This window comes from Talpa europaea, assembly GCF_964194135.1.
Source record: "Talpa europaea genome assembly, chromosome: 4".
Lineage (NCBI taxonomy): Eukaryota > Metazoa > Chordata > Mammalia > Eulipotyphla > Talpidae > Talpa > Talpa europaea.
Genome location: NC_140070.1, coordinates 96356162 through 96376312, shown reverse-complemented (window position 1 = coordinate 96376312; position 20151 = coordinate 96356162). Strand labels below are relative to the sequence as shown.

General features: G+C 43.2%; 2 protein-coding genes across 3 annotated transcripts in view; one reads left to right on the top strand and one right to left on the bottom strand.

Annotated features, from left to right (window-relative positions):
• Nucleotides 1-20111, top strand: part of DRD3 (dopamine receptor D3) — a gene marked incomplete at both ends in the record, with an annotated part of 41387 nt that extends 21276 nt beyond the window's left edge. Inside the window, 5 exons of one of the 2 annotated variants that reach the window (XM_084231479.1) lie at nt 7427-7569; nt 14615-14811; nt 15878-15955; nt 18523-18868; nt 19915-20111. In XM_084231479.1, the coding sequence (XP_084087605.1) occupies nt 7427-7569; nt 14615-14811; nt 15878-15955; nt 18523-18868; nt 19915-20111 (961 nt within the window). The remainder of the gene's footprint in view (nt 1-7426; nt 7570-14614; nt 14812-15877; nt 15956-18522; nt 18869-19914) is intronic. The other variant, XM_084231480.1, reaches the window with a different exon arrangement.
• LOC311169491 (10 kDa heat shock protein, mitochondrial-like) lies at nt 11879-12512 on the bottom strand (the record flags this gene model as incomplete). The annotated part of the gene is given in 2 exon segments (XM_084231481.1): nt 11879-12338; nt 12341-12512. Coding segments are annotated over 2 exon segments (306 nt in total). The 3' UTR covers nt 11879-12204.
• Nucleotides 20112-20151: the final 40 nt, after the last annotated feature.

Sequence of the window (20151 nt, the reverse complement as noted above, 5' to 3'; positions counted from 1 at the left end):
GATGCCTGGATTAATGCCTCTTTTTCTTTTTTAAAAAACAAAGTGGGTGAGCACCAGCTCCCAACCCTCTTGGCTCCTTGCCTCCCCATCAGGTCAGCCCCCTCCCACCACATCCTGGGTCAGAACTAACTCAGGGAGAGGGCTGAGAAAGTGTCAGGGAAGGAGGACACGATCCGAGTGGTGAGAATTAGAGTCCTCTGCGACGAGCCCAGGAATAATGCAACCAAATTCATTCACCAGGGAGTTCTTTAAGTGGCTCTCAAATGGCACCCATCACACAGGCAAGCCTCCGCGTCTTTGCAGAGAGCACAATAGGTACCAGATGAGTCACAGGCACCTTGGATTTTTAGTTTGCATCTAAATAAGCACTTTATATTTGCAAAGGGCTTTCCAGTCATTTGCAAAAAGCTTTCTCCTTCAACAATTCCACGAAGGGAGTCCACAGAACTAAAGATTTATTGAGCCCCCTGTCTGACCAAATAAAAGGTGGTGAAAAGCAGCCCTCACAGAACTCAGGGGCTCATTAAACCCAGGGCTGGGGGGTAAGTAGGGGGTGGGGGTGCATTAGACTCAGATCCTCCCACCCAGCCCTGCCTCTTTCCTCCTCACAGTAGCCTCTTCTAGAGGTACCCTCATCAGTTACCCCCCACACACACTACTCACCCCCCCCACTCAGGACAGGACTCTAGGGAGGCTGAGTTCTGTGAGGCTCCTGAGGCTTACAATGGAGTTACAGCCCAGAGAATTGGGAGTCAGAAGGAACATCGCTTTGAACTCATCTGTGCGTACATTGAGTCCTACAGCCTTTAGACAGGTCTGGGACTAGAACCTGAACCCCTGACTCTGCCAGTTCTGTCTGTACTGGTTGGCAGAGGCAGGGATGGAAGCCCCTTGGTTGGTGGAGGCAGGGATGGGGCACTGACGGAGAGACCGCTGTGCATACTGACAGCCCACCTGTCAGCGCTACTTCCTTGGAGTAAATGAGACCCACTTCCTAAGTCTTTGATGTCCCGGCCACCTCTGTGTTAAACCTTATTTGCATGCATCCAAAAGCAACAACTATAGAAAGAGCTGCCTTTATTTTAGCCAGGACTATGTGTCAGGCACACAGTTTTCATTATCGCTAACCCTTGCAACCCCAGCAAAGTAGGTGTATTCTCCCCATTTTACAAGTAAAGATGCTGAGGCTAGACTGTATAGTGAGCTTGCCAAGCTCACAGGCTGGTAGGGCATGAGTAAGGATTTAGTCAGCCCCTTTCTCTTACAGCACACTGCCTTAGGCAGAGACGCTTAGTCACACTCCGGGCCCCCTAGCTCTGCAGCCACACTCCTGCCTGAAAATCTTGGCTCTTCCACATCGTAGGGATAGAACTATGAGCAAGTCAATTAACCTCTCTGCGCCTTATCTGTTTAGTGGAGATAATAGCAAAAGGGTTTGTACGAAGATAAAATGAGATAATATTTATAAAGCACATCGGAAGTGCTATAAATGTGTTTGCTTGATAAATTTAATGTTTCCTGACAGAATAAGGGGGTAGACACCCATAAACTCACTAATGCAAACAATCACACATCCCTTGGGCTGGCACAATAACATTCTTTGAATGCTTGATAGGTACCAGGCACTGTGCTAAAAAAAACTTCAGAGAGATAATCTTATTCAATATTCATAACATCCCTATCTAGCTGAAACATTATTCCCTTTGTATAGACGAGGAAACTGAGTCTAGAGAAGTCCTATCTCTGGCCTACGGAAACATTAGTTGACTGCCAAACTGAAATTCTGATATTAATCAGTCTGGAATTTTATGGAGTTCTGGCCTGAGAACTAGATACTCAAAAGAAGGGGCGGAGACCTGGCAAGGGAGGGGCTGAGGATGTGTACACAAGGGCGTCTGGCTGGTTGGGGTCACCTGGAACATTCAGATGAACACAGTCGGGGGTCAGGTTCAGAGGCTCGGCTAGACTTGCCCCGTCCTCACCAGCAGTCACTGAGATTGACAGCAGAAATCAGAGGCTGTTTGCGTGGGAAATCGGGGCCTCTGCGGGGTTCCAGGGGCCTGGGAGTGAACAGCTTTCCCTCCCTAACTCCCCACCCACCCAGGAGAGCCCCCAGGTGAGCAGTGAACTTCTCACCCTGCGGAGCTGGCAGCAGTCTTGCTGCATTATGGTGCCCTCTGATGGCTAATTCCAGAACAGCCTCTGTGTTTCAGTCCAACACAGGCAAGCTTCCTAAGGGAAAAAGCTAGAAGCAAAGGTGGGGGCCTCACTCATTCTGAAAGTTCGATTATGTTTAAAAAATAATAAGGAAAACGTGTGCTGTAACAGTGGTAGACATTGTCTCATCTCCCACTTCTTCCCCAAGTTAACAAGAATTTTTGACATAGAAATTTTCCCTAATGCAGACTTTGTCAAACTTCTCTAATCATAAGATGTACTTGTTCATTAAAAATACATATTTCCGGATTCCATTTCAGAAATGCTTAATCAAAATATCCGGGAGTATAGACTGTGAATCAGTCTCTTAACAGAACCCTCAGGCAATTGATAGAATCAAGTTAACTGGAGAAACTCGGTTTTGGTCATCAACTGCTCTCAGAGTACAAGCCGCCTTTCCATACCAACATCCCTTGTGCCCACTCTGCCTCAGGGACTTTCAGTGTCTTTGAAGGGAGTGGGGCACCCATGAGAGAGACGGATGGGTGGGGGTGGTGTGGACACCTGAATCTGTCACCACCAATTGTGGGACCTTAGGTCCATCTCTAGATCTCCTATTTCTCCTTTATAAGAGTTGGTGCCCCCACTCAATGAGTTAATGGGAACTTCCAAAGAGTTGCTGAATGTTAACGCATATTAGGAAAGCATGCACTCCCAGGGCTGCATGAGGAGCCAGGTCTTCAGGCCTAGTGAGACCTGATTGGCAAGATTTTAGTAATTTTTTGAACCAGTTATCAAACCTTTGGTGGTAGCTTGGAATGGGCAATGATGGGAATGCCGATACAACAGAAATGCAGTTTTTTCACCTCAGAAAGCCAGTTGTTAGCACTTAGCTGCCCATCACTGAATGTATAGGATGGGAAGTCTCCTTTATATCAAAGGACAGTATTTAATGAAAGACCTGGGCCCAACTGCATAGGAAAAAAGGTCATACCTTTTCCATTGACCCTCAATATCTATTTAGCCATGTGAGCTATAGGGATCAAGGCCCAGCATCTCCTCCAAGGTGCCCTCGTTGACATATTTGACTTGAAGCCCCATCCCACTGCTCCAGCAGAGTCCAAAGTCATGTGTAGAGTGAGAGGCCTGGAGGGATGCCAGGTACTAGTTGACCTGCCCCCTTATCACCAAGTTAGGGATTTGAGGGAGAATTTACAGTATATGTACATTATGAGAAAGGAACTAGGTTGTCATGGGCCTCTCTAGGGGTGGATGGTAGAATTTTTTTTAAAGATTTATTTATTTATGCCAAGAGCTGGTGTACAGGCCAGAGGTGTGGGGAGGTGAGAGAATTCACCAGAGACAGAGCAGGGAACAGAACAGGAAGATGTACTGAAATACACTGCTGAGGGGAGCAGTGGACAAGCCAGGAGAAGTCTGCTGCGCCATATGGGTAGCTCCCTAGCCAGGGATCAAACTTGTGCTGCAGTGGCTGTGGATAGCTTCATAGGCTGCGTCTCAACCCCTTGCACCACCACCTTTTTATATATATATATATATATATATATATATAAAGATTTATTTATTTATGCATAGAAGAACTGGGGTACAGGCCGGAGGTGCGGGGGTAAGAAGATTCACCAGACAGTGGGGAGCACAACAGGAAGATTGACTGAATTACATGGCTGAAGGGAACAGTGAGCAAGACAGGAGAGGTCTGCTGCGCCATGTGGATAGCTTCCTGGCTGGGGATCGAACTCATGCTGCAGTGACTGCTGAAAACTTCATAGTGCTGATACTTAACCCCTTTTGGCTCCAGGGAGGCCCAGATGGTAGAACCTTAATGTCGTATTGCTAAAGAAAGAAGCCATCTCTATGGCACCAAGGTCAAGTCCTGCACAGTCTACCTCTGTCTCAGCCCTCAGAGCTAACTTTGAAACTGCTTTTTGGGGTTCTAGTGGTAAGACATGAACTCTAGGTGAGATTCACCAGAAGCAGAGGTTTAGGTAGGACTGGACATAGAAAAGGAGCATCAGGAGCACTGCCCCACCCTCTCCAACCCCGGGTCTCTCCTTCCTTCCTCAGTTCCAAGCCTTGAGATACGCGAGAGGAGCTAAGGAAGCTCCTGCTCTGAATCTGGCTCAATGTTCCCTGCACACAGAGAAGCCAGAGAACTGGCTCTAGACATAAGATCCCTTGAGCCTGGTGAGGATTAGAATTTTCCTTTGCTGGGAAAGGAGGCCTTCAGGGTTCATGCCACAATTAATCAACAGTATTTTACTCCTTGTTTTGTGCAAGGACCTCTGAGAAATACAAAAGCTTTAAGATAACTGGAGCTATCAAGTGAACTACATCACTTGGGGCCTGTCTCTCTTCAGCCATGAGGATAGTTTAACACAACTGCACCTGAAGAGCGACGTGATGGATTGATGCAGGAGTGTGTGGTGTTGCAAGTTAGAGATCTCTGTTCAGTGGGGACTGGGAAGGTTGCTAGAGAGCTAATATGGACTTTAATGGGGGGCAAGATTGAGCTACCTTGAAAAGGAGAAGGGACAATGGATTGAGCAAAGATACCAGTCTCCAACTGTTCAAGAATACCAACTATAAGGCCAGTTTAGCTGGGATTATGCGTGTCAGGGGCCAATGTGGAGTTAGGTTGGCAAGGCTTGTTGAAATCATGTGCAGAAGGGCCTGCGTAGTGGTGCAGGGCACCATGAAGCAATCTGCACAGCACTATGAAGTAATCTTCAGCCTCTGCAGCATGAGTTCAATCCCCGGCTGGCCAGGAATAACCCACATGGCGTAGCAGAGCTCTGCTGTCTCGCCCGCGGCTCCCCTCAGCAGTGTATTTCAGTCAGGCTGCCAGTTCTGTTTCCTGCTCTGTCTCTGATGAATCCGCTCACCACCCCCACTCCCCGCACCTCTGGCCGCATCCCAGCTCTTGTATGCATAAATAAATAAATCTTTTAAAAAAAAAAAGAAAGAAAGGAATCATGTGCAGGAAGGTTCAGTTTGACAAGGCAGAGGGTGGGAGGTGGAGAACTAGAGTCTCTGCCACAGGGACGATACATTTGTTTTCTATTGCTTTATAACAAATTATCACAAATTCAATTGCCTAAACCATATCCATTTCTTATCTCACCCTTCTGTAGGTCAGAAGTCTGTGCACAGTGTAGGTAGGTTCTCTGCTTCGGGGCTCACAAGGCTGAAACCAAGGTATAGGCTGGGTTATGTCCTCATTTAGAACTTGCAACTGGCTTCCAAACCTATTCATGTTACTTGCAGAAATGAGTTCCTCATAGTTACAGGACTCAGGTCCCCACTTCCTTGGTGGCTGCCAGCGGGATGTTGTTCCCAGCTCCTATAGCCTTTTGCCATTCACTGACAAATCATCTTTTCCAAAACATGGCATTCATTTCCTTCACAGTCAGCAGGATAGTTTCCCATGCTTTGAAGCCCTCTGAATTCAAAAAGTACCTAGCCCTTTTTAAGAGTTTAATTACCTCTTAATTAAAGACACACCCTGAATAATTTTCCTTTTGATTAAATCAAATCTGATTGATTAGTAAACTAATCACAGGGCTATTTTGTCATATTCACGGATTCATCCTATATTTAGTGGGAGGGGAGTATACAAAGCAGAAATCTTGGGGGCCATCTTCCAAGGCTGCCTATTTCAGTTAGCTTTCAGCTGGGTGAGGGGAGGGGTGACATGATGACATTTATTTTATGGAGCCTGACAGTAGGAGACCAGTCAGGAGGCCATGGCTATCACAGAAAGCAACTGGTAGGAGAGAGACAAGTGGATGGATGGGGATGGCATAATGTGCACATTTATAGGATCTGCCTCTCTCTGCTTAAAATGTTATTCCTCTTCCTTACCTCACAGCTGCATTCCTTTTACCCCACTCGTTCCCCTGCCCACTCTGTTGATTTGCCTCTTTTTCACAGCCTTCATTTTTCTCTAACATATCACCGCCCTTTTTTGTTATACTCTTCACTTTATACTATTTTTTTTGTCTATCCATTCCACTCAATTCCTAGCTAAATAAGACAAAGAAAACATCCCATTTATACATCTCTATATTTCCAGCATAAGAACTGGCCTATAATTAGCTGGTGCCTCAATAAATATTACATAAATAAAAAATGTGGAAGGGTCTAGAATGAATCAAAAGAGCTGAGTATTGGGTATGGATATCTTGAAGAAAGGAGAGAAGTGGAACCAGAGTAAGGGATGGAGGGTGTTAGGAGGTCTATTTCAGATACTAAACCTTGAGAAGAAAAAGACCATGGAACAATAGTACAGGTAAGTCCAAAAAGCAACTGCCAATGTGTGGTAAGGAAGTACCACAGAAATGACAACAATGTCCAGCCAGATGAGGAACTGTGCTTGATCGTGTGAAAATACGCCCTGTAAATGGAATTTTTTTATTCCCTAGAGTTCATATGTGATAACCTATCCCCTAAAGTGATGATATTAAACAGTAGGGGAATTGGGTTATGATTAGGCCTTGAGGGTGGAGGTCTCATATCCATGTGCAAGAGACCCCCAAAATATCACTTGTCTTCTACCATGTGGGAATACAGCAAGAAAACAGCCATCACACAAGGAAGTGGACACTCTCCAGATACTGAATCTGCTGGTACCTTGATCTTGAACTTCCAGTCTTCTGCACAGTGACAAATAAATGCTTGTTTAAGCCACCCAGTTTATGGTATTTTTTGATAGAGCAGGCTGAACAGATTAAGATAGCATGAAAACTAGATTTTAAAATAAGCCTTTATTAGCTATTACTCATCTCTATTCTCAAAATCTCTGCTACTTGGAAGAGTTGTCACTATGATGGTTAGAATTTATATTAGGAACGACAAGGGGTAAACATTCTCCTTGGGCACACCTTGATCATACCTGAAAAGCTGTGGGAAAAAGTCAAGGCACACAGGACCAGCACCCAGAGTGGTCAAGGTTAAGCACAAAGCTCAGCCCCACAAGCCATCAATCAGTAGAGGTAAAGTCAGGCCCCAGAATCCAGTGTTGCTCTGCTGGCTTTTTCTCCCTCTCTGCTCACCTCCCTCAGCATGTTCATCTATCTTATTCAGCCTTTCTACAATTTTCATCTTTCCTTTCCAACTTTCTCCAACCATTCTGCTCCTGCCACATATTTCAACCTGATTATTTCTCTAATATCATCCTACAGTGTGTTTGCTTTGGAACAGTTCCTCCATTCCTTCCATTATGTCTGTCCTTCTCTGCTTCCTTTGACAGGTACACTGCAGTGGTCATGCCAGTTCACTACCAGCACGGCACAGGACAGAGCTCCTGCCGGCGCGTGGCCTTCATGATTACAGCCGTCTGGGTCCTGGCCTTTGCTGTGTCTTGCCCTCTCCTCTTTGGCTTCAACACTACAGGTAACAATAATGACGTGACTTCCAACATGGGGTGATTCATGGCACACCTGAGTGAGAGAATGTTCAGTCCTGAGATTTCCCAGGCCTGGTCATTGCTTAGCAATCAGATGAGGATGCCATTGACTGCAAAGCTCTGCCCTTTGTTGATTATAAATAAAATATAAAGCAAAACCTCATCAATTAATGGCACAGGGGTAAAATTCTGTCTCAATTAGTGAAAAGTCTGGTTTAGCTCTATTTTGTAAGAAATGTCACTGTTTTCATTTGAAGAAATGCACCAGTTAAAAAAAAAGCTATATTAAAATTCAGGTGAGGTTTGCTAATGAAAAGATGACAATTCATAACAGACTACCAAGGCAGAAAACACATCATCAGAGCCCTCAAATAAGATATATGTTTTTTACCTTTTTATTCATTAAGTATCATTCTGGCTTTTGGAAACTAGTATAGATTCTTAAATTATTGGAGGTTGCATTTCAATCATTACAAGATACAAAAATTCTGGCTATGATTGTGTTCACAGGATGCATCTTCAATTGGCTATATATTTAGTTAGGAAGTTTTCAACATTTATTTTTACATATGGCCTCTTGCAAATAAGCCCAGCCACTTCATCTCTAGCATTACATGTTGCATTTGAATTCTTTATAATATATCACATATTACTGTATGTATCAGACATCTTTACTTATTACTCTTCAGGGCTGTAATAAAACCATGCATGTCTTTATATTGCTTTTGCTTTTCAAAAGCAAAATTTCAACTCTCTATATATTTCCTTCACTCAATGACTTTAGAATCTTACCCTACTTATCATATAACTTCACTCTTCCTCCTTCACTGAGTTGTTTTCTTTTCTCTTTTACAATTAAGTGAGGATTAAATTGGGATAACATACACAGACATGCCAACCACATACCACTTGCTCAAGGTGAGGTTTGTTTCTCTGACACAGTAAAGTTTGTGTTGACAGGTATCCAGAAAACAGTTTCCTGGTTAATTCGGGGTGCTCCTAAGACATGATGTTGTCATTTGCATTACTCTTTACCATTGACTACTTTGTTATTTTCAGTGAGTGACACTTTATACACACACATGTGCATGTGCATACATATACACACACCCCAAAGCAATATTCTCTAAATGACTGCAGAGACTAACTCTGGCACTACACTACCATTTTTTGATGAGTGTTAAATGCACTTTTTTGTTTAATCTGATAACTAAGCCACCTGTTCTCAACCCCAGTTCCATATGAAAATGTATTCTAAATTCAAATTTCTAGTATGGGGCAAACAACGCTACTGCTAAACCAAAGCATTAGTTATCCCCAGCGAGCAGCAAATTCCTCCCAACATTTGCTGGGCTGAGCGGTCGTCTTACTCATCCTTGGAGGCTGGCAGAGGCGGTCTTATTCATTGTCACGTAGACACACACACATCCCTTGGTAATAGTTAAAACAGTCTCAAAATCTGACATTAGACAGAGTTCCCAGTTCATGTCAACATCTAAAGTGAGGAAGAATGATGAGCTAATTGCAGTGTTATTGCCATCAGTAAGATCAGTATTGTTCCAGAAACAAACCTCAGAAAAACCTTTCCAAACAAAAAGATTTTCGAATACAGAATGGAGAAGGCAAAAAAAAAGGCCCATGATTTAGGATGTACACGATTACTTGCTTTTAACTTTATTAACTAGACTATAGCAAACCTTTTGTTCATGTATTGTGCCAAAATGTCAAGTTCACTATATGAACCTGATCAAACTCAGCTAGTGTTTTTGTTGTTATTGTGTGTTGGAAAAGGTTTCTGTGTCTTAAAATTTAGTTATGCACCTGCTCCCAGGAAAACTTAGACAGTGGTAGTTCTGCTGAAGTCAGAGCCCAATCCGCTGCTCCGGGAGCACAAGTCAGTGAGAAGAACTCAAGGTGGGCATGTCCACCTGTCCTTCTCTGCCTCAATCTGACCTTCAGAGTGCAGCTTCATCATCCAGACAGATGTGGGTTCTTCCAGCCACTCTGCGTCTGTGAGGAAGCGGGCAAATTGATTCAAAAGCCTGGTGCACAATTGCTCTCAGTGATTTTTTTTCCTACTTCTGTGTAAAGGAGAGGTGTGCCAGGCAGGATACAGTCAATGATTCTTGATATTGGAAGTGACTGGCCTTTCACCAAGAAGTACAACACAAACAAGGACTTTCTGGCAGAGTTCTTCTTTTAATGAAATGGACTGCCACGTGGGATTGTGAATTATCAAAGATCATAAGGTGGAGAAAAGTTGAACGTCAGTGTCTTCCAATTTGGATTCACCCTGATTATCTGAGAAAATGGGCAACTTGCATTTCTGGGTGTACAGGTAGGGCAGAGTTCCAAGGTTGATCCAAGGAAATTTCCATGGGCTCATCAGTGTGGCCCCCATTCCTAGCAGAGGCCCAGTGGTCTAGCCAAATACCTCCTCATCAACAGCCCCAGATGGCATTGGAGCAAGAAGTGCAGGTGTGAGAGGAAACCCTCGACATGTTTAAGGGAGCAAGGCTCCCTTAAAGCCCAAGGCTTTCAAATCACAGATAAGAAAAAAACTAGCACTTAAATTTCTGCTAAATTAGAAAGCTATTATGTTAGAAAAAAATTCTAGAATGAATAAGCAATAACTGGCAACAAAGGTTTAAGAAATTTTCAAAGGAGGAAAAACTTAAAGAAAATATTATCCAGTGTCTTAATTTTCCTTTTATAAAGGGGAAATGGCAGCAAGCTGTTTAGATTTTAGCAAAAGAACAGCTCACCTGGCTTTCAGAATGCTGACAATGGGGAAAGGTAGGGACCTTGGTTGAAAAGCACAAAATTAGAAGAATAACAGGTTCATCCTAAAATCAGATTCAACAGACTCTCCCATCTTTGGGGAAAAGTTGAGGACAACTTTTTCAACAAGGTTGAAGTTCATGAATCCTCTCAAATCAATCTGCTTTTGGCCTTTCAGGGCACATCACCATGGGTCTTATGAACCCCCAATTAGCCCACAGAAGCCTTTGGCCTCTTTGTAGAACTACGTACTGTTTCTGTCACTGAATACTTTGCCTTGAACATAGTAGGTCCTCCATAAACTGTTATCAATGAAGTGGATGAGTCCTCATCATGCTTTCCTCCATTTAAGTTACACATTAGTTCTGATAAACATTCCCAATGGCAGAGAATGCATAACCTCTAGGCCTTCCCCATTAAGCCAATGACTGCTTAATACTTATGTACAATGCTTGACTGTCCATTTTGCTCATTTTTTCATCATTCATAGTTTATTTCATAACTATTTTCTTTTTTTAAAGATTTATTTATTTATTTATTTATACAAGCACTGGGTACAGTCAGAAGTGCGGGAGGGTGAGAGAATTCACCAGAGCCAGAGCAGGGAGCAGAGCAGGCAGAAGGACCGAAGTACACTGCTGAGGGGAGCAGCGGGAGGCAGAAGAGGTCTGCGCGCCATGTGGGACCCTCCTCTGGTGGCCGGGGAGCAGCCGGGGATCGAACCGGTGCTGCAGAGGCTGCGGGCAGCTTCGCAACCCAGCGCTCAACCACTGCGCCACCAGGGAGGCCCTTCATAACTATTTTCTGACAGCACAGTTTTGGCTAAATTATTAAAACAAGGCACCTCAGTTCTTTGGGGGTATAGGGATGGGGGAGCTCATTGCCCTCCCCACCTTCTTAGGACTCAGCAGAGAGAAACTTTCAGAATCTCTGCTATGTGGTCTTCACTCTGCTCTGCCGATAGGGCAAACACCCAGCCCAGGTCTGGAGGGACCTGGGGCAGGACCCCAGCACCAGCAGCCTGCCTCCAGTGCCTGCAGGGTGCTCCTAGGACTGCACAGGGTGGGGAGAGTCTGGAAGAGCCTTATTCTAAGGAAAGGCAGCAGCTTACTTTTAGGGGAGAGGGCATGAAAGCAGTCACAGTTATCTGCTGAGGACATTCATTGATCAGTGGTCCTGAAAGGACTGTGCGCTTTCTCTTCACTCTCATATATGTTTTCAAGATTTTCAATGGAAAAATAAAGATCTGCATGTGATAAAGCATAAGGTGTAGTAGCATCCATATGCATACTTACTGGAGGTCTCCCTTCTTCCCGAAATATTAGTCCCCCTCTCCCTTCTAGAACCAAACACTAATATTCTTGAAAGATAATGCTTGAAACAAGCACTTGCAAACACATACACCACATATCCATTTTTATATGAACAGAACCACTTGCTACTTCCACTTCTAGCTTTTTGAAAGTTGTAGGTAATATATACAGTTTTGAGCCAGGCTTCCAGTACCCAGAGGAGTGGGGTGGAGGAGAGGCATATCTGAAGGGACAGATGGGGAGTATCCAGCACACCAAGGACAGCAGCAGGATGAATAGTGAGGAAGTTGCCCTGCCACCCCTGTGGCTCTCTTCTCACTAGTAAAATGCACTGAGGTGCCCCTCATTACAGCCAGCATGTAAATCGTGGTCAGACCCTGACAACAGGTGAGCTGATTTCTTTTTTCTTTTTTTTTTTTGATAGCATTAGTTTATTATAAAAGAGACACAGAAATTATTTACATGATGAAAGATTTCAGAACTTCAGTGGAATGGGCAGCTTCACATGATGCCATTTCAATCTTGAGTTCAGTCTACATACTTTCCAAGAATATCACCATCTCTAAATAAGAAATAATCCTTGTCATTTAGAACTACTTTGGTGCCTCCATATTCTGGGAGAAGAACTTTATCTCCAACTTTCACACTAACTCGTTGAATCTTCCACCCTTTCCTTTAGAGCCTGATCCAACAGCTACTACTGTTGCTTGCGACACTTTTCCTTGAGATTTTTCTGGAAGCATAATGCCTCCTTTGGTTACAGTTTCAGCTGCACTCCTTTCGACTAATACTCGGTCAAAGAGTGGAAGAAATTTTCTAAATGCCTGCCCTGCCATTACTCCGGCTGCCGCAGTCACCCTGTTCTCCCGTCACCTCAAAAAAGACAGACAGGGGAGCCGATTTCAAGGGAGGTGTGGTCACTGCCGAAGTGACTCCGTATAGATTCAGAAAGCCCATCGGCGGCCACCCTGCCTGACCCGCAGCCACATCTGCCCAGAGTGCCAGGAGGGGCCCATTTGGTGACCACTGCTCAAAATTCTATGAGCCACTTCTTGAAAGACACTGCCACAGGCTTTCATGAGGTGACATTAATTTTACCTCCTATCCAGGACAATCAGAGAATTTGGGAGGAAATTACAGATTCAGAGGCAGGGTTGTCATTAAAATGCACCTCTGAGCACTGAGCACACTTTTATTTCCTTCTAATTCTTAGCTGTGGTTCCCTTCTCTCCCTATAAGTCTCTCTCCAAATTTCCATTCCAAATGATACCATTCCTTTTCAGTTCAAAAAGCTCAGAGAGAGTAAATAATGACTGCTTGTAGTAAATAAATAATAAAAATAACAGTAGCTATTTATTCTCATTAATTCTCACAACCGCTATATGAGACAGTATTTTTGTTTTTCTTTTACAGATAATGACACTGAGGTTTGACATAGTGAAGTAATGTGCCCAAGACCACACAGTTAATAAATGGCAGGACTGGCTTTCATACTCATGCTCCCTGCCCTCTGCCTACCCTAGAAGACTAAGAAGCAGAACAAGGGGCCTATGTGGCCAATGTTCCCACCCCACCAGCTCACACCTGAGGCTGCCTCTTCTGAGGCCAGGCTTTGGGTTGAAGATTGCCCAGATGTACCAACAGCTGTTGCTGACAGTGCCAGACAAAGCACAAATGTGCCATGTCTCAGTTAGAGGGAGGTGGAGAGTCAAACTCATGGAAAGAACATTGGTTGGGGGCCCAGGGCAGGGGGTATGAATGCAGAGTGGCTGGAAGATTGTGTCCTGGCTCTCCTCTTTCATGCTATGCAAACTCGGGCAACTTGCTAAATCTCTCTGAAACTTAGCCTGCTCATCTAAGAAGAGATAGTAATGCTTCCTGCCTCACCTATTGCCACTGTAATGATTAGGTAAAATAATGGACATAAGGTCCTTGGCACATCACCAGGAAGATATTGTGATACTAGTTTCCCTTCCTTTTCTCTTCCACAATGGGGCAAGTTCTGGGCCCTGTCCTGGCACTGGAGGCATCTCAGTGTCTGCTAGATAAGAACGCAAAGCTACAGGAACCTCCCAACAGATGAGTGACAGGAGCATTTCAGGAACTAAAGCAGGATAAGAACACTCCTCAGTTCATGTTGTTCATGATGACAACCTCCTTACTTGCTCCCCTCTACTCTCACCTTTAACCAATGCTTGGACTCCCTGGAAAATCAAATGCTTGTCCCCTAATCAGCTGCCGCCCGCCGCCTATGCTGCCTTCAGATTGGAGACCTGGCATTCTCAGCAAAGAGTTTTCTCTCCATTGCATTCAATAATCCTTGGATGCCTCCCCAGCAGCAGACCCTTTCCTGGGGACTGCATGCCTCCCAGGAGCCCCTACCCCCAGCCTCACTGATCACATTCCTTGATGACACTTAGCACAGCGTGTGGATCTTTCTAGCTAGACTGTGAGCTCCCTCAAGGGCAGACACATGTCTTATTCATCCTGAAGCCCCAGTGTCCAGCTGTGTCTGACATGTAATCTTTGGTAAATTTTCTTAAGTGAACCATGAGTGATACAATGAATTAAACCACCTATCCTCGGGGAGCTTACCAGGTAGGTGTGTGAGACTGCCTCCCTGCATCCGCACAACTCAGCGGCCCGTGTGCGTTAACTAAACAAAAGAGGTAAGTAAAGGGTAATGGGGCACAGAGGAAGTAAGAGTTGTTTCTGACTGACAAATGAGAAAGTCTCCACAGATGAGGCAGCACATCCCATTTGAACTGGGAGATGATGGAGTTGGGGAGGGGGGGAACTCGCAAACCCTGTTTCTCTAAGTTCTGTGCCGATCACATGGTGGAGACACCATGTGGGGTATGGAGTCATATTCTGTGCTTCCCTCTGAGGTGTGATACTTGGCAAACTGCTTTGCTTTCTCCTCTTCTCTCTCTCACAGGGGACCCCCGAGTCTGCTCCATCTCCAACCCTGATTTTGTCATCTACTCTTCAGTACTGTCCTTCTACCTGCCCTTTGGAGTGACTGTCCTCGTCTATGCCAGGATCTATGTGGTGTTGAGACAGAGGAGACGAAAACGGTTCCTAACTCGGCAGAACAGTCAGTGCTTCAGTGTCAGGCCTGGTTTCCCCCAACAAGTAAGCACCCTGGAGGGGCAGAGGGAAGATAGCGCCCAAAACCATAGTTGCCCAGCCTGTGTCCAGCTGTGTATGCTTTTGGCTATACTGCTTCATTGCGTACATAGCCTCTGCACACGCCTTCTAATCTCCTGGTGTTGACTGTGCATTTCAGGTAGAAAATCCAATTTGAAAAGTGCATTGACAGTCTTCCTTAGAGTCTACATTACTTGGGAAAAAGAGAGGATCATTTCTGGGCTTGTTCTGCTTCCCTTCAAAGTCTTTCATATTCCCCAAATGCCTGGCAGTTTACGTGAAATGCAGGATTTGAGGTTTTTGTATGTCAGCTGTACCCATCACTGATGGACTCCCAGGGCTGATTTCTGGACAGACCATTCCTATCAGCAATTATGGGGTCCATGAAACTGCATTCCCTTATTAGTCTGCCTCTGTGTGGAGGCTCTGTGGCCAACTAATGGGTGGGGTATTGATGGCATATTTTATTAGGTCTTTCTAGGCTCTGAAAAGGAAGGTCATTGCCTCAACAATGATCTTCCAGTTGCTTGGACTGTAAATTCTACTTATCCCAGTGCCTGGCACATGCTTGAAGCATGAATGGATGAATATCTATCACTTGCAATCTTCTAGGAAAGGGAAGCAGGAATAGCATACGGCCTCTGCCTTCATGGAGTTTAAAATCTAGACAAGCAAATAAAGTACACCTCCACCCAAAGTTAATAACATTCCAAAACTGAATGGGATATTGTCAAGTGTGAGATGAAGACAGTGAAGCACCTAAATATTAAGTGCTTTGAAGGTTATGAGAAAAAAGAGGCCAATATGCTCAGGGAAGGACTTCACAGATAGAGTGAGAACTGAATCTGATCTTGGATGTCATGTCAAGCCACAATGACCTAAATGAAGATAGACTCTCAAAGTGGAAGTCCAACTTAATAAGAATATTCCCCATGAAACAGAAGGTCAGGACCCAATGATGGGAAGCTATGAATATATAAATAAAGCATTTTCATCTAAATGGTTTACAACTATGTAGAGCTAAACCACACTGTTTCTCCTTCAACCCTAGTCTTCCTGTCTGAGGCTACATCCCATTCGGCAATTTTCAATAAGGGCCAGATTTCCATCAGACGCCACAGGGAAAATGGTAAGTAAGCCATGCTTTGAATTGTAGGAGAAGGTTAAGTGAACTTTTCTCAAGATATTCTCTGGCTTAACTTGATTCCACATCCCTTCCAAAATGGAAGCTAGCCCCAATCCCATACTTGTATCTATATATATGACAGATCTGAAGTCCTGCCTGATTTGCGCTTTAGAATAGAAATCATCAAATGATGTTCAGAAAGCCTGCTATTATTGGGCGAGAGCCCAGTGACTACAGCCAAAGACTCATGATGTGAAGATGCCATCCAGAGCCACCTGCATTAGAGGGAGTGGGGCATCCGACATGAGCAGAGCCAAGAAAAACAGAGAAACTGATAGAGACTTTCAAGCCTTATTTGCCATTAAATGTGGGGAAAACCAAGACAATTTCATGGTTGCCCTGATCCTTGCCCTTCCAGTTTAAGGTATACCTGACTCCCCGAGCAAGCTAAATATAGAATGGAGCCCAAAGGTCATAAATATAAGAACAGTAGTCCTCTCCCTGAATTCTACAATCAAGTAAACAGTATAATAAAGCTTCAAAAACCCATAATGATGAAGACCAGAGCTTTGTTTAATCTCTATACAGTTAACTACTCTTTATACAGGCCTCATATTGTAGCAAGTAGTTGGAGACTCTTGCTGTAAATGATTTTATAAAAGCAGAAGAGATTTAAAGTTGTCTATAGCAGATCTAAAGTCCGGGGAGACTCCAAGGCCAAAAGGAAAAAAAGTGGTGACTAGAAAGGAGATATTGGAGAACCAAGATGCTGGACACACCAGCAGTGTAGAAAATTAGGTTCTATCCTCCCGTCTGGGAGTGTTTCCTCATGTCAGTCATGGGGTAGTGGTAGGTTTTATTTATAGAGTGGAATATGCACTCACTAAAATATAATCTTACAAGAATCACTTCCCTTCTAAAAGACTGAATTTCCACACATAAAATGCACTTTATTGGTGTTTTCAAATCTAAGATTTTATAAACACTCTCAAGAATGTGTCCCCAGACCCCTCCTTTCAGAATAATGCGTCAGAAGTTCAATACTGTCACACTTAGAAGGTCACTAGATGCCACTTCAATCACAAATAAAAGATAATATGCTAAAATTAATTATTAGAAAAGCCTTCAAAATGAAAACCAAATTTTTTAAAAATATGTTAGATTCCATACCTCTGTGAAGCACAATTTTAAAAGCACTATATTTCTCAAAGACCCCTTGTATTCAATGGTTCTATTCATTCATTCAACAATGTTTCTGAGTGTGCACAGCGTACCAGCACTTTATATCTGGAAGACTTGTGATTTCTTGTACTAAGGAGACAGTGGTAAGGTTTCTGGTTGCTTAAACTGACTGGCATATAAAAGGGAAATTTACTAGAAGGATGTCAAGAAGCTCATAGAATAAATGGGAAGGCCTAGGTGTGAATCTCCAATTAGCTGGACTTGGTTCATGTGCCAGATTTCTAGCTGCCCAGTGGGATGTGGGGGAGAATGAATATCTGGACATTTTTATAAAAAACAAAAAACTGCCATCAGTAATGGGAGCGGGGGAGTCCTGCCTGCCACTTAAGATTGACACAATGTCTGAGTCTTCAAACAGGGAAAGAAGCTCAGATGTTAAACACACACATCCCCCAAAATATCAGCAGTAGCCACAGATTTTCAGTTTTCTGTTCGCTGAGTCTATTCATCCCAAACCTGTTTTCCCAATTTGTTTTCTGTTTTACAAGTAATGGTCAAAGACATGTCACTAACTTTCCCATGAATATATGTCCTGAGATGAAATCCCTAGGTTTTCTTTTTTTACTTACCTTTTATTATGGAAAATTTCAAGAATAAAAAAAAATAGAAAGACAAAGAGTAGAAATCTTTTAGCAGCTATCAACCAGCTTCGGCAATTATCCATTCAGGTCAATCTTAGTTCACCTAGGCTCCCCCACTCACATGCCCAGCCGGGTGGTTATGGAGCACATCCAAAATGTGGTAGCATTTCAAAGAAAATATTTCTAAAACATTCTCTAAAGAATAAAAACTTTTAAAATAAAACACATAACCACGGAGCCACTAAAGTAATAATTCTGATATTAAGTGTCAATCAAATTCAAATATACCCAAATGCCTTGTAAATTTTTTATAGTAAATCTTTTATAGTAAATCTTTTATAGTTTTGAATCTAAACTCAAATAAGACCTAAACTTTGAAAGTAGGAAATGTTATTGTTGCAATTGATTATTGAAGAAACTGAGTCAATTTTTTGATGGTTTCCCACATTCCAGATTTTGCTGCTTATATACTTACTCATGGTATCATTTAACACACTGCTCTGTATACCCAGGTCAATTTCTAACTCAAAGAAATCCAGATTATAGTCCTATTTTACCCATCTTGAGGGATTCACATCATTCTGAAACATTCTCTATGAGGTAGGTGCTTTTTAGCCAGAAAGTCAGAAACAAATTTCACTTAACTTGAATTTCTGCGGTTCCTCCTTGCTGTTAGATGGGCTCTCTGCAGGCTTCACACAATGATGGTTTCTCTTCCCTGATGGTTCGCCTCCCCTTTCCCTTCAGGAACACTCAGAAGATAAACAATATCCCCAGAAATTTCAGGACCCTCTCTTGTCACACCTGCAGCCTCTCTCCCCTGGCCGGGCACACATGGAGCTGAAACGCTACTACAGCATCTGCCAAGACACTGCCTTGAGACGACCAGGCTTTCAGGAAGGGGAGGGAGAGTTGAAAAGGGCAGGGAGGACTCGAAACTCCCTTAGCCCCACCTTGGCACCCAAGCTCAGTTTAGAAGTTCGAAAACTCAGTAATGGCAGATTGTCGACATCCCTGAAGCTGGGGCCCCTGCAACCGCGAGCAGTGCCACTTCGGGAGAAGAAGGCGACCCAGATGCTGGCCATTGTGCTCGGTGAGCTTGGGTTGGCTAGGTTAGGTTGAGTTCAGTATTGTTGCCTGTGGGTACTATTATATTCCACCAATACTGGAATTCAATGACTGTATTTATAAATGATTATAATACAATTGAAAAGGGTCTGTGTATAAATGTTAACTCAGGTGGAATCTTTTTAAACTTAAACTGAAATTTTGACACTGAGCAAGTCATCTAATTGAGCTGTGTTTATCTACTATGTTTGTTGCCTATCACGTAGAGTTACAATGGATAACAAGTAATAAATAAGATAATGATTCAATAAAAATGCCTGTCACTTAATAATGTCATACTTAATAAATGCTTACTTATTTTGGAATATTAAATTTAAAAAACTGTCATATGGTATGATAACATCTAGGTTATTTTAAATATGGGGAGGAGAGACTGAAAAGAAATCCACTGAGATGTCAAAAGTGATTGCCTTTGAGCAGTGGGTGGTTATTTTTCTTCTTTCTACTTTTGTATGTTTTTCAACTATAAAATCAAGGCTAGTTTTTATAATAAAAAAGAAATGTATTTAAATAAAGAAATAAAAAATTGGCAAGTTGAAGATATATGGAAAGGTAGTGAGTACAGTGCATTCTGTTCACTGTTACTTGTTGTGAAAAGCCCCAACCTTCTCATACCTTAGATACTTTACTAAAACCCTTGCTATAATCTTTTCAGTGTCAGGACCTATGTCAATGGAGTCTTTAAAGTCTTCTTCCCTGTCAGCGCCTAGGAGGATTTCATGCATGGATAGACAATATATAAGCATCTGCATCGAATTTAGAAAGTAGAAAAGAATAGTAAAGAACTACCTAAAGAGCAAACTAGAAAGTCGACTTAAGAAAAAGGCCTGAGATGAATCAAAATCATTAGTATGAAATTTTTCTCATCTACAAAATAAATAAAATATGGTTAATCACTCCTGCTTCATAGGATTAGTGTAAAATTAAATGACCATGTGAGTCATTTTTTATGTTACAACAAAAGAGTTCAACAAACCCCTTACCCAGTTGTTCTCTTCCTTTGCAACCCAGGGGCCTTCATTGTCTGCTGGCTGCCCTTCTTCTTGACCCACGTTCTCAATACCCACTGCCAAGCATGCCACGTGTCTCCAGAGCTCTACAGTGCTACAACATGGTTGGGCTACGTGAACAGTGCCCTCAACCCTGTGATTTATACCACCTTTAATGTCGAGTTCCGCAAAGCCTTCCTCAAGATCCTGTCTTGCTAAAGGAAGAGAGGAGGGAAATTTTGCCCTTGCCCACCTCTAG